The sequence below is a fragment of the Echinops telfairi genome, unplaced genomic scaffold (assembly GCF_000313985.2).
Source record: "Echinops telfairi isolate 266 unplaced genomic scaffold, ASM31398v2 ScPeMD7_7469;HRSCAF=8507_1, whole genome shotgun sequence".
NCBI classification, from domain to species: domain Eukaryota; kingdom Metazoa; phylum Chordata; class Mammalia; order Afrosoricida; family Tenrecidae; genus Echinops; species Echinops telfairi.
Window position 1 is genome coordinate 139,074,477 of NW_022111373.1, and position 14,136 is coordinate 139,088,612.

The window sequence follows — 14,136 nt, forward strand, 5'->3', positions numbered from 1 at the left end:
GGTTTTTCACATAGAGTTTTTCCTTCCCATATAAAATGGAGCGATGGCCTCCCTTACACTTCTCTCACTCCTATAGCCCTTGTTCACAAGGTCACTGTCAAAGGAACAGAACAATCAGCCTCCTCTTGATCTGGGTGGGCATTCTGCGACCCTCTCCACAAATACAACGCCTGTCTTCTTAGCACGCCTTTCTGGATAGCTGAAACCTAGCCGCCTTCTCAAGTGCTGGTCCTCTTGTCAACGTTTATTCACAGGTGCGTTATTTAAAGCTTCCATTAGAGTCTAACCTCCCTGAAGGCAGGAACTCAATCGGAGAATTGTCAATCTACTTGATCCTCCAAATGCCTCGTGTTATGTGACACACATGCTTCCAGCTACCTTAGAGATTGTTGGTTTATACTGACTCACTTTGCATGCGTTGTTGAAATCAGACACCATGTTAGGCTGGATTGTCTAGAGCAGTGGTTCTCAACCTTTCTAATGCCGCGACCCTTTAATACGGTTCATCATGTTGTGGTGACTCCCCAACCAAAAAAATTATTTCTGTTGCTACTTCATAACTGTAATTTTGCTACTGTTATGAATATGGCGACCCCTGTGAAAGGGTTGCTCGACCCCCAAGGGGTCGCGACCCACAGGTTGAGAACTGCTGGTTTAGAGAAACAAATCCAGCGACACTCATCTATGTATATGAGAGAGCTTTATACCAAGAAATAATTACATATCAAGAAGGCATCCCAGCCCAGTTCAGTTCAACTCCTTCAGTCTGATACTAGTTCCTAAGTTCCTCTTAAGACTCATGTGACCACATGCGTGATGAAGAATGATGAACCGGGAAGCAGGGAGATCATGGTCAGTGGGTGCAGAATCATGTGGGTCCAAAGTTGGTGGACACATGGCAGCGCATGAGCAGTTCTCCTAACTGGGTGGCCTACATAGGGCCTCCCTTCCAGGCAGGCAGACTCCCAGCAAGCAGGAAGGTGAAGTGGCAGAGCAAGAGGCCATTCCCAGAGTCCCTCATTCCTCTACAAAAGGCCACACTCCCAAGGAGGTGTCATCAGTTTACCACTTGATGGACAGGTTTGCCTCCGCCCTCCCCAGGAGTGTCTACTTGATATAAAAATCATGCAGCTACTACCAGCCATCACCCCTCCTCCTTGGTAATTCTAGGTGTAACTAGCCATCTTCTTTACCAACCTTGTCTGGTTGCTGTGGGTTCCGGTGACCAGCCTTTTGGTTAGCTCCTATAGTAACTTACTTACGTCCCCTTCCTTAGGTACACTACGACTTTGGTCTGCGTAATATTTTGTCTGTGCTGCGGACGCTGGGAGCAGCAAAAAGAGCCAACCCCACAGACACCGAATCCACCATCGTCATGCGTGTCCTACGTGACATGAATCTCTCTAAACTGGTACGATCTCCAGATGGAAATGTCTCATTCACTAAGCACAAATGAGATGGAGTGATGCTCATTTACAATGCTCAGTTTGAATGCCAATTATCAGACAAAATCATTGAGAACTAACTTAAAACCACACTTTTTACAGAAGTCCTTACTTTTCACAGAGCTTCATTACAACCAAAGCCAAACCCTTCAAGTTGTCTCTGACTCATCTATAGCCCAGAGGACCGAGTAGAACCGCCCCACTGGCTTTCCAAGGCTGGTGGGTTTTAACTGCCAACCTTTCTCTTAGTAGCTGCATGCTTAACCACTGCCCCACCAGGGATTCTCCTTGTTTGACAGCAGAGACTGCTAAACAGTGGTCCAATATCAGGGGACCTATGTATCTATACAAAACATAGCAATTGAACTGAACCCACTGCCCTGGAGATGGGGCGACTGGTGGCTTTGAACTGCTGTCCTTGAACTTAGCAGCCCACTGCTTAAACCACAGCTTTTGGATCTAGGTATAAATCCCCCCAAACCAAACCCACTGTCATAGAGCTGATTTAGGGTCATAGTGACCCTCGATAGGGCTTCTGAGGCTATAAATCTCTATAGGAGCAGACAGCCTCATCTTTGTCCTATACAACGGCTGGTGGGTCTGAAGCCCTGACGTTCCAATTCCAGCATTTACCTGCGAATACCATCAGTGCTCCCTTGGGTCTATCACATGGTTTCCAACCCATAGTGACCCCACAGGACAGGGTAGAACTGTCACGGTGGCTTTCCAAGCCTGCACAATTTTCAACCTCTTTATGGGATTAGAAAACCTCATCTTTCTCCTTAGGAGCGGCCTGTGGTTTCAAACTATTGACTTTATTGTTAGTAGCCCAATTTTTAGTCTGCCATGCCACCAGGCTCCCTGGATCTATGTATAGGATATCCAAAGAAATATTGTTATTTAAAAAATTCTGAACCGGGTTCCAATTTGTGAATTCACTACTACCAGTGGGCCACATGTGGGGCTCTAACCATAAGGCCAGCAGTTTGAAACCATTAACTGCTTCATGGGCGGAAGTTGATGGTTTTTGCTTCTGTAAAGATTTATAGACTCACAAACCCGCAGGGGCAGCTCTATAGAATCCTACAGACTCTCTGCCCTTTAGAGTCGCTACGAGTCGCAATCCACTCAATGGCAGTGAGTTTTTGTTTGGTTAATTATTAAAATATTAGTTTAAACGTAAATTGCGTATTGTACAAGTGGCAGTCCCCAGGAAGGCTGGCTGTGCTATGGAATAATTGACACAGCCGATTCTTTTTCCTTCTTTTCCCTTCCTTTCTTCCTCTTCCTCCCACTCTTTGCGTTCTTTAAAGCGGTTTTCACATTTCTGGGAAAAGTGAAAATATTGCACCCTGTCAGATGGAGGTTGTTGTTGTTAGGGGCCATTGAGTCCGTTCCGACCCACAGCGGCCCTCGGCACAGCAGAACGAAACGTGGCCGGTCCTGCGCCAGCGTCACATGCGCTCCTGCCTCTGAGCCCACTGTTGCACTCCTTGTGTCCGTCCATCTCGCTGAGCCCTTCCACTCTCTTGCTTGTCTCTCTGTCCTTCATGGTGTCCCTCTCCAGGGACTTATCTGTCCTGACAGCATGTCCAACATATGTGAGGTCAAGGTGGGATTCACACCATTGGTGGCGATCAAACAATAAACTGGGTTAGGTGGGCCCATGCCGGTAGTTGCTCTGATTTCCCTGCTGTTTCCCTTTTAGATTGATGAGGATGAACCCTTATTTTTGAGTTTGATTGAAGATCTCTTCCCAAATATTCTTCTGGATAAAGCAGGTTATCCTGAACTAGAAGCAGCCATCGGTAGACAGGTAAGGTGCTTCATAGGTTATCAAACTGTGTGCCTGTTTCCTGTGAAGTTAATGGGAATGCAACCATTGTTTGTGGTCCAAACCGGGGGGGTTCTGAGAACACACCCAGGCTGCAACTACTGTTTAAGAGCATTACAGCCACTGCACACTGCTAGGTCTTCTTCTGCAGGATGTTTCCTACCATGAATAGCCATCTATCCAGAATAGCCAGGTGCCCACCAGCCAGCGGCTGCCAAGTCTACTGGGCCTCATGTTAACCCGTGTGTGTGTGTGTGTGTGTGTGTGTGTGTGTGGTGTTAGACTTGTGTTCCACTGGCTTTTAAATGGTTGAGATTTCCAGAAGTACATCACCTTTCTTCCAAGGCCTCTGTGGGTGGACTGGGGCGGCCAACCCTTAGCAGAGAACTCAACTGTTTGTACCACCTGGAGCTCCAGTTACAGGCCTGTTCTTGATGGAAACTATCCCTCAACAAATTCACAAACAAACCGCTCCTGGTCACCGGAGCCTGGGGGAGGGCCCGGTTTGTGCCCGCCCATACTTGGCTTGGTCTCTCTGTGGCCCTGGCATTTGCCACTCTGCTCTGACTCCGGAGCTTCTGTTTCCAGTGGTGTCGTGTGTCTTCTCAGTTATTGCTCTTTCCTCCCCGGCCCAGGGTCACTGTGCTACCTTCCTTAGGCTCCAGGGCTCTATGGCAAGACGTATACTCGTCATTCTCTGGGCTTTTCATGAGCCTTGATGCAACACCAATGTTTCATCGTGTTTCCGGAAATGGAAGTGAATTGCGTAAACTTTGTGCCTATAAAGAATGAAAGCTTATGAGGAATAAGAGTTTAGAATAAACAATATTTTTTCTATAGAAGTTGTGATTAGCTCACATTTATAACATTCAGATCCAGCTCTTGCAATTATTAGTAATAAATATCTTAAAAGTTCTTGGGTGGCACAAATGGCTTGTGCTCCACTCCTCGCTGAGGGATGGGTGGTTCAAACCCTCCCCTGGTTCTGCGGAAGGAAGGCCTGGCAATCTGCTTTTGTGAAGATTACAGTCAAGCGAATCACGTGGAAAGATATGCTCTCTTAACATATAGTGTTACCACAAACCAGAATTGACTTGATGGCATTTTTTCACATGGTCTCACTCACTGCCACTGAGTTGGTTGCAAACCAAGTGACTGTCCAGGATGGGGTGGAAATGCTCTTGTGGGTTTCCACGACTGTAGCTCTTTACTGGAGTAGGCAGTGGCACAACTGGTGACTTAATGGATTTTAGTCATTATATTTACCATATATTTTTCTTCAGTAAAGAGAGTATGAAACTCTGAATTTCCTGATTGGGTAATGATAGATGATTACTTATCTTCTGGCTAAATTTATTGTAGCATTTCATAAAGAGCTACATGTGAAGTAAATTTAGAAGATATACTAGTAGTTTGCAACATCAGGGAAAACAATCCAAAGAAGCATAAAATGCTTCATCATTTTTATCCACAATGATGCAAATCACACTGAAAGCATCATTTTCAGTGGGTTCAAACATACCATGATGATTAAGGTCATGAACTGTGAAACTGAACTTCCTGGAGTCAAATCTTGATTTTTTTTCACTTTGCAAGTTGAAAGTTTTGGGCAAATTGCTTTCTTTCCACACATTTCAATTTTCTTAGCTGTAAAATGAGAATATTAATGAGATAAATTTCATCGTTTTCTTATAAAGATTACATTAAAATAGTGTTTGGCACCATGTACCTTCTGTACTTGCATCAGTAAACAACTGTCTAGTGGCTTTCTAGGAGTTCTGGTGGTGTAGTGGGCTGTGATTCACAAGGTCGCAGTTTGTAGCCACCAGCTGTTCCTCAGGAGAAAGATAGGGCTTTCGATTCTCATAAAGTCTTACAGTCTTGGAAACTCATAGGGCAGTTTCTATCCTGTCCTATAGGGTCACTGTGAGTCAGCATAGACTCCATGGTGGTGAGTGGCTTTATAAAGCCAGCATGACATTCCTATGGAATTTCAGTCAACCCTGGGAGGGTATAATTTTTTCCATTTATTAAAGATCCTTTCTTAAATGAAATACTTAACATGCATTTTACCCTTTGAATCTCTGTTCTTAAGTTGCTCCTGAGACATCCATTCAACAAAATGTTAATGTGAGTATAATGGCATCCAGTACTACAAATGCAGACGTTTCTCATTGCCCTGGGATCACAATTGAATGGTGTTTAGCTTGTTTTTCTGTCTGCGTTTACTTTGAGAACCCCGATCACGGTGCATTTGACCTCATGTGAGGGTTTTGTTATGCTTTTAGGTTGAAGAAGCTGGCTTAATCAACCATCCTCCTTGGAAACTGAAAGTCATCCAGCTGTTTGAAACACAGAGGGTGAGACACGGCATGATGACGCTGGGGCCCAGTGGGGCAGGGAAGACCACCTGCATTCACACCTTGATGAAAGCCATGACAGGTATGGCCCAACTGTTAGTTGCTGTGAACCATTTGAACACTTCAAAGTAGAGCATCTTTACATATTCGTGTAAGAGAGAATGCTGCTTCACTAGTGTTGAGTGCATTTTAGAGATGGGGTCAAGGGTTATGCAATGGGCTGCTAACCACAAGGCCATAGTTCGAAACCACCAGCTGCTCCGAGGGAGAGAGAGATAGGCTTTCTGCTTTTGTAAAGATTTCCAGATTTGGAAATGCACAGGGTGTTTCTTCTCTTCCCTATCGGGTGCTCAGAATCGGCTCCATGACAGTGGGTTTGGGTTTTGAATAGGGAAATATTTTATGAGTGACTCGATGTATATATTATACCGAGGATAAACTGAATCAGGGTGGTGAAGATGGAGCAGGACCAGCCTGCACTGCATCCTGTTGTGCAGAGGGTCTCATTCTGCTGCTAGGAGTTGAAGCAGACTCAATGGTACCTAACAACCAAACAACCAACCAAACAAAAACATGCTCCACATTTAGGATCTCACTTAATTCTCAATAATTCAAGTGGGAAAAAGTCCCAACGAGCAGGAAAAAATAAAGACTGGTAAGTAGATTCCAATTCATGATGACTCCGTGTATGTATGTTGGAGTAAAACTGCACTCTGTAGGGTTTTTGATGGCTGATTTTTCTGAAGTGAAATGCCTGGCTTTTCTCCCAGGTTGTTTCTGGATGGACTCACATCCCCAACATGCTTTTGATGAGCAGTTGAATATGCTAAGCCTTTGCTCCACCCAGGGATTCCAATAATCTCAAGGGTGGCTGCCTTTATTCCCATTTGGTCCAAGAACCAGGCTCCGGGGTAGTGATGCTGGAGTGCACACACATCATAATGAGACAGCCACTCAAAACCTGCGCACCAGGAACAGGGGCCCAAATAACCTTGTCCACACTCAACTGCAGCTCACTGTCCTCCAGTTGATTCCAACTCAAGGTAGAAGCACCCCTGTGGGTTTCTGACACTAACTTTTTCTGGAAGGAGAAAGCTTCTCCTCTCTTCTGCAGAGCGGCAAGTAGAATCAAAAGGCTGACCTTGTGGCTAGCAACCCAACATGGAGCCCACTGTGCCCCAGGGTGCCTATGGATCATGTTGCTTCCAAGTAAATGCAAAACACAATATTCAAACTCCCCAGTTAGTACATGATAATTCCAATCCCAATCCTCATCAACTATTTTTTTTTTAACCTGGAATCAGATAATTTTTTCCTCTGGTGAATTTAAATAAGTGTTTTCCATTTCTTAAAGGTCTTAGAGCTTTAAAACCCCCAGTCTCCTAAGGAGAGTGATCACTGCCATGTTCCTGATGATTCTTGCTATTCTCTGATTGTGATGGGACATGGAAGACTCTCTTCCTTGGAGTTTCGGCATTCCTTAGCCATGCACAATGCTTTAGTTGTTGGGAGGTGGTTGAGACAGACCATGGGGTCAGTTCCAGATGAGCACAATATTGAATAAAGTGAGTGAAATGGTTTCCCAGTGAACATAAAAATGATGCTGACACTATCCTCTAGGGGAGTATGGGTTTATTCACTAGGCGGCTAACTGAAAGGTTAGTGATTCAACACCTCTGTGAGAAAAGTGGAGCATTCTGCTCCCATGAAGATGTACAGTGTTGGAAACCCCACGAAGTAGTTCTACTCCATCCTGTAGGGTGGCTGTGAGTCAGAATCAATTTCGGGCAGCAGCGTTGGTCTTTGGTAGCCTGTTAATTGTGCAAGAGGATTTTGGAAAGGTTTGAGCTATTGTGAGAATGACCAACATAGGATGCTGAGACTTGAGGTGAGCACATGGCGTTGGAACAAAGGTGCTGATGGACTGGCCTAGTGCCTGGTTGCTATTAACCTTTCATTTGTTGAAAAGGAAATGCAGTATCAACTCAATGCCAACTCAGTGCAATAAAACCAGGTGTGCCTCTACACCTGGCCCCACAGAAACAAGGTTTACAATCAGCTCTGGAATCTGTCTCAAGCTTAGAGGAGTGCAGGTAAGAAGGGCAGGAACTAGCATGCTATAGCTGGGGACGTGGTTTGGCATGGCAGAGATGTGACTTGTATGCGAGGTGGGAGAGGGACAGGTAAGGTTGAATATTGAGCTGTAGCAGATAGAGGCAGCTGTGTTGGATCGGCACCCTTTCAAAGATCAGCAGTGTCTCTCAGTTTAAGACTTACCTGGAGCCAGGGAACTCGCTGAGGCTGGAAGTGGAAGTTGAGTAGGAATGAGACCTGGAGGCAACTTGGGAAGAAGACTAATAGAAACAGATAAACAAGCTGCTGGCGCTTGTTTGTTTACTCCCAAATCCTGTACATGTTGGATCTTGTCCCACTGTCATCAGTGATGGGATGAAGAGAATTCTATACATCCGACCTCTGTCTGGGGATCTTCAGACAGAGAAGGGGCTGTGCGCTTGGCCCGTCCCCTCCCCTCTGCCCACCACCGACAACTCACACTTGCAGGACCATCTCGTAATTTTCATGTGCGTTATTAATATTCTTTCCTGGGATTCTTACACAGCTTTAAAATGATTGTGTTTTCCCTCTCAAGTGATGTTTAATATTTTTGGGTGCAATTATGAAGCTGCCTTTCGATAGCAATAAACTACGGATGCACCTGGTACAATGACTTGAACCGAAACTCATACTAAATATTAAACAAGATAAATACATTATGCATAATATGTCTAAATTATGTAATACACATGGCACCATTGACTTTGGAGAAGTTTCTTGAGAAGATGAATTAATCATTAGAATATTTTCTATTTATTAACCTACTCTTCATTTCAATATTCAGGGAAAACATTTGTTTCCTCAAGTAAGACATTGTTTCTTGCTGAGAACTTTAATTATGCCAACTATTGAGCAGATAATTGAGTCATTGGGTTGAAGAAGTGTAAGGTCCATGTAGTTATATACTTCCCATTCATCATGCACTTATTCATCAAATGTCTTTAATAACATTTAGTAAGATGGGATAACAAGTATAGAAAACATGACCTTGTCTTCAAGGAGCTTACAGTAAAGAGGAGGGACAGACATGGACACCAATAATTATAACTCAATTGATACATGGGAAGTTTGGACAACTATACAGAGGAAACGGAGATGGGAAGTCTTTATAGGGAAGAGAGTAGGCTTTGAAAACCCCATGGAGTGTAGTTCTCCTTTGAGTGGGTGCAGAGTAGAATCAACCCCATGGCAAATGTCCACAATGTCAGTTTACAGAAGATGTTCCACTTCAGCTGAGCCTTGGGGGATGAGTAGTAGCGAGATGACAGGTAAGTTGAGTGGGAATGAGGCCTGGAGGCAACAAGATCCTCAACAAATGGGGAAGGAGACCAACAGAAGTAAATAAGCAAAGAATAAACAAACAAAACACACATACACACAATCCTCTCCATCCTACCCCACCTAACCAAAATCCCAAATCTGTTACCAACAAGTCAAGTCATGGAAAACCCTATATTTCAGAGTGGAACTGTTATAGGCTTTTATTGGCTACACTCTCAGGGAAACAGATTGCCTGACCTTCCTGCTCAACGCTGAGGGGTAATTTGAACTGAGCTGCCTATATATCCATTAGTAGCTGAGAGCAAACCAGGTGCCCTGTCCAGGGAGAAGCCGTCCATGGCTAATGTTCAGCCTCCTTTCTTTCTGAGCAGCACTCCACCTGAGAACAACGAAACCGTGCATTTTTCCCTGTCTCCTCCCTCTGTCCCTTCACTCCATCCTCCCGGGACCCAACTCCACGCCTCACGCTCTGCTTTTGGGAGCAATCCAGAGCGAAGACAATAGGTACAACATGAAGAGCTTCTAGTCTTGCAAGACAACTAGTTTTAAAATGAAAAAATATCTGCTTTGTAGTTGTGTTGAGACCGTATTCAGCAAAGCATTCCAATTCAAAAGCATACAACGTTTCTCCACATACAATTTAGGGACATGGAGTATAGTCTTCCAGTTGTTCTCACCTTTCTTTGTGGACTTGGTCTTAACTCACTGGCCCGTAAGGTTCCCAGCTAGTTTTCTGAGTCTGTTTCCATTTTGGTCCCATATAGCTAGATCTTTGATTTGGGGGCTTTTTTTTTACTCACTATTTTATTGGGAGCTCTTATAGATGTCATAATATTCCACAATTCAAATAGATCCAGCATACTTGTATGATTGCTACTACAACCAGTTCCCAAACATTTTCTTTCTTCTTGAATTCTTTTGATACCAGCTCTCCTTTACCCCCCCCTCCCCCCCCTCGATCCCAGAAACCCTTCTGGGGTTATTGTTCTGTTATTGTTACATGTATATTTTAGCTGTATGTATGGTTAGAGCTAGATGTTGAAAGAGTGCGCTGTGGTTAGGTGCCATAGGGTTGGTTCGTACCCAGGGCGATTTAAAGCACAATAGAAGGAAACACTGCCCAGTCCTGCGCCATCCTCACAATGGTTCCAATGCCTGAGCCCATTCTTGCTGCCACTGCGTCCGTCCATCTCCTTGGGGGGCTTCCTCTTTTTCGCCGCCCTTCTACTTTAGCAAACATGGTGAGAGAACATAATGCTCAAGAAAGACTGTTTTACTAATGAAGTTAAGCTGTTGTCTAACTTTGAGAAGACCTCAAGGGATATTGGTGATTTAAGCTTTAAAGATGTTCTGAAGGAAATAATTTCAAGGGCTCATGAACTCAGAGCCAATTATCCACTAAGCCCTTGAGGTGGGTGTGGCATGACCAACTGTGTGACGGACCCACTGGGGACCTTGCTAAGAATAGACAGAGGGAGAATGAAAGACCGACGTGGAGTCACTACGGAGGCATGGAAAGAAAGGCTGCATGATTTGAGGTGAGCTGATGGCACCTCACATCCGCCATCGTACCTAGTGCTCCTATAAAAAAGTACAGCCAGAATGCTCTTTAGAACCGAGGATGGAGACTTTGTTTCAAGTACTTTGGACATGCCATCAGGAGAGATCAGTCCCTGAAAAAAGGACATCATGCTTGTTGGTAAAGTAGAGGGGCAGTGAAAAAGAGGAAGGCATTTGACAAGATGGATCGACACAGTGGCTGCAACAATGGGCTCAAACCTAATGACAATTGGAGGATGGTGCAGGACCAGGCAGTGTTTCCTTCGGTTGCACACAGGGTCATTATGATTCAGAACCCGCTCAGTGGCACCGAATAACAAGCACCTATAAAAATGGTATGGTATTTTAAATGAAAGTTAAATAATTTTTGAATGTTTCTTTCATGGGCTGCAGACCAAAGCCAGCAGTCACCTATGAACTTGCCATACACTAAGATTTGGGGGCTGTTCGTCAGGTGTGGCTAGACCTAAAAGAAGAGTTGCCAAAGTTGATTGCTGTCATGCATTGAAAATGTGAATTATGACTTTTAAGCTGAACCTCAGCATCTTAAAATATTGCAAATAATTACTCTGATTGCTTTTATGATTTCTGAAATGATAACTATGGTCTAATATTCTAAATGGTATTTATTTAACATAACATCATTTTAAACATGCTTTATATATATGTGCTTGCTTGTGCTTATAATCTTTCATGTAACCTGCCATATTTTAGTATCTACTCCCGTGTTTTGTACTTCCAACCCTATTTTCTCTCTCTCTGCTCCCTAGCTATAGCCCCTTGTGTACAAAAGTCCAGCCAGTTAAGAGCAGCTTTTGAGTTTGAAAGATTCCTGAAGTTGGCCACACAAAGAAGCCATTCTTAATTCATGCAACATTCCTTTAGCTTTTGTTTTCTAGGGTGAGCAAGAAAGAACATACCTTAAGAAATCAAAATTGGAGGGGATGGAAAGAACGGAAAACATGTAGCATCTTCAAGGTCATATTTCAGGCACAAGATTTCATCAAGTATGCCATAAGCCCAACGAATTTTGAGCTGTGGCATTTAAAGACTCCCAGGTTGCATTAGTTCCTTGACACATTCTATAATGATGTCCTTTCTCTCCCCTTTGAAATATGAAGTTTTCCTTTGAAGAAGAAAAGAAAGTAGTGCTTTTGTCCATGAAGTCTAATGAGGCTATTGATGATAACATGAAATGTGGTAGACATCTATGTCCAGTGTAATTTGGCATGTCTCATATTTTGAACGCCTGCTGACAGTACACCGAAGATTAACACAATGTTGTCTAATGATGGTTCCCTCTCCATCTGAGATGTTGACCACTTGGGTTTATTCACTGTAGATTGTGGGAAACCTCACCGGGAAATGAGGATGAATCCCAAAGCGATCACGGCGCCACAGATGTTTGGTCGGCTGGATGTGGCCACGAATGACTGGACAGATGGAATATTTTCTACACTTTGGAGGAAAACACTGAGAGCTAAGAAAGGTAGACGATGGATTACAAGTATTATCTCTGATGTATACTGCTAAGCAAAAGACTTGATGGCTGTAGAGAATGACTAGAACAATAATTGAGTTGATTCTCTGTATACTTTCTTAGCCAAGACTAAGAAATAATCAATTAGCATGATACTTGTGAATGTTGCAATGCTGAAACGAATGTTGCAATGCTGAAACGATCGATTAGTGTTTTTAAAATCTCTACCCTCTCCTTTCTTGGTTACAAAGGCAAATCTTTCTTCCTTTATTTTTTGAAACTCTTTCTGCATACTTATGATCTATTAGTATGAATTGTTGGATAAAGCTCTTAAGGAGAATGGACAGTATTGAGTAGAGTGAGTTTATTGTAACTATTTTTCATGGAATGTTTTTAAAGACACTACTCTTAATTAGTACCCACCCCCAGCCATCAAGTTGATACTGACTCGTAGGGATCCTATGTAAACTTCTGAGACTGTACTATTTCTAGAACTAAGAAACTTCACTTTCTCCCGTGGAGCTGCTCAAGGGTTTGAACTACCCAACCTGTGGTTAGCAGCCCAATGCCTAAGTCAACTATTCCACCAGGGCTCCTTCAACCACAACCCTAAGAAAGCACACACAGAGGCACACACACAAAACTACCATCTCTATAAAATCAAAGAGAAACTGCACTTTTTTGGATATGGGGAAATTGGAATATAACAAATGAAGTATTGAACTGAAAACACTTCTATTTAGATGTAAGCAGGGGTTTGGTGGATCTTGAAAGAAGCTTGCTGAGGGATAGGGCTTCTGTCTGTGAATATTCTTTCAAAATGAACTCTGCAAATTGAGCATAGTATGCCCAGAAGTTCTTATGGAGCTGGTGCTATCAGAGGCCCATCCCCCCCTGCCACACACACACACACACACACACACACACACACACACACACACACACACACACTGCATTGTGTGTACTCCTTGCTGGATGAGTAGTAGAAGGGACAGTAAATGCAATTGCAGGGAAAGAGAGGAACATGGACCACAGGAGAAAAACAAGATATTTGGGCTCATTCCTCTGGGCCAACCCTTTGGGTAACCATGAGTTATTGACAGATGTGGCTGATCACTGTTAATACCAAAGGCCAAAAGAGAAATGGACATACCTCCTTTCTGAAGTTTGCTGTTTTTAATGCTGTATTGTAATGATTTCTTCAACTTGGTTTTGTTCATGTCTTCTAATTTATTTTGTTTTTAATTTGTTCCAGTGACCCTGTTTAAACACAGACCAAGTAACCAAATGCTAGTTCAAAGATTAGGAGCTAATGGGATTTTTTGTTGTTGTTATTGGCTTGTGTTGTTTTTCCTTATTAAAAAAAGCAGTACATATGTGCTTTTTCCTTGAAATGACAACACTCATGATGAGATCATCATTTTACATGATGCATTAATTAGGAGTTTCAAAGCCTTTCATTTGAAATTCAGATATTCCACGACTTACTATGAGGCCCCTTTCTCACGACTCTGTTGTAAACTGGTTCTGCCATAGGTGGAAATCCTCTTAATGTCGCTGTTGTTGAGGGAGGTTCCATTGCTTTCTAGTCTTTAAGCTACAGCAGGCGAACATCTGGGGATTGTCTAAACCAAACCCAAACTCACTGCCATTGAGTCAGTCCTAACTCAGGGACTCTATAAGACAGAGTAGAACTTCCCCAGGGGTTTTCAAGACTGTAACTCTTTATGAGGGTAGAAAGCCTCATCCTTTTCCTTTGAAGTGACTGATGGCTTTGAACTGCTGACTTTGCGGTAAGCAGCCCAATGCATAACCACGATGCCAACATCAGCCAATTCTGTGCTGCAGCATTGTATGTAGTACATGCTACTAATTGGCAAGATGCACAAACAAAAATAAAAACAATAAATATAGTAAGTGTGGTTATAAGGATTCACAATCAATGTTCATGGATGCAGCAGTCAAGAGTTCAAATGATGCATTTAATTGTGTGAATCTTTTGCACAAGACCTTGTTGAAAAGCAAGGAGGTTACTTTGAAGACTAAGGTACACCCGACCCA

At 43.3% G+C, this 14,136-nt stretch overlaps 1 protein-coding gene across 1 annotated transcript in view; it reads left to right on the plus strand.

Annotated features, from left to right (window-relative positions):
* DNAH5 (dynein axonemal heavy chain 5) overlaps positions 1–14,136 on the plus strand; it is a 290,518-nt gene that overhangs the window by 115,929 nt on the left and 160,453 nt on the right. Inside the window, exons 35-38 of the mRNA XM_013008527.2 lie at positions 1,277–1,411; positions 3,154–3,261; positions 5,568–5,721; positions 11,938–12,084. Coding sequence (XP_012863981.1) covers positions 1,277–1,411; positions 3,154–3,261; positions 5,568–5,721; positions 11,938–12,084 — 544 coding nt within the window. The remainder of the gene's footprint in view (positions 1–1,276; positions 1,412–3,153; positions 3,262–5,567; positions 5,722–11,937; positions 12,085–14,136) is intronic.